The sequence below is a fragment of the Tupaia chinensis genome, unplaced genomic scaffold (genome assembly GCF_000334495.1).
Source record: "Tupaia chinensis unplaced genomic scaffold, TupChi_1.0 Scaffold000178_1, whole genome shotgun sequence".
NCBI classification, from domain to species: Eukaryota; Metazoa; Chordata; class Mammalia; order Scandentia; family Tupaiidae; genus Tupaia; species Tupaia belangeri.
Window position 1 is genome coordinate 307,965 of NW_006159653.1, and position 302 is coordinate 308,266.

Consider the following 302-nt stretch of genomic DNA (forward strand, 5'->3'; position numbering starts at 1 on the left):
GCTCCTGCCGCTGGGCATCCGTGGTCTCAAGCCCTGAGGATGGACAAACCCCCTCAGCGGGCAGCCTGAGCCACAGCGCAGTGCTGCCCAGGCCCTGGGCCTCGGGGCTCCTCCTCTGGCACTGGGCTGGGCCCGGAGGGGTGCAGCCGGCCGGCTCTGCCCTCATGGCCCCGTCCCCCAGACGCCCCGTGGTGCGGGCACTGCAAGGCGCTGGCCCCCGAGTACAGCAAGGCAGCGGCCCTGCTGGCAGCTGAGGCGGCCACGGCCACGCCGGCCCAGGGGGGAGGGGCCCCGGAGCCCGG

The 302-nt window shown here is 75.8% G+C and overlaps 1 protein-coding gene across 1 annotated transcript in view; it reads left to right on the forward strand.

Moving 5' to 3' along the window:
- The window catches only part of PDIA2 (protein disulfide isomerase family A member 2), a 19,578-nt gene that overhangs the window by 2,849 nt on the left and 16,427 nt on the right, over positions 1-302 (forward strand). The window contains exon 2 of the mRNA XM_006146421.3: positions 182-296. Within this exon, the coding sequence (XP_006146483.1) occupies positions 182-296 (115 nt within the window). The remainder of the gene's footprint in view (positions 1-181; positions 297-302) is intronic.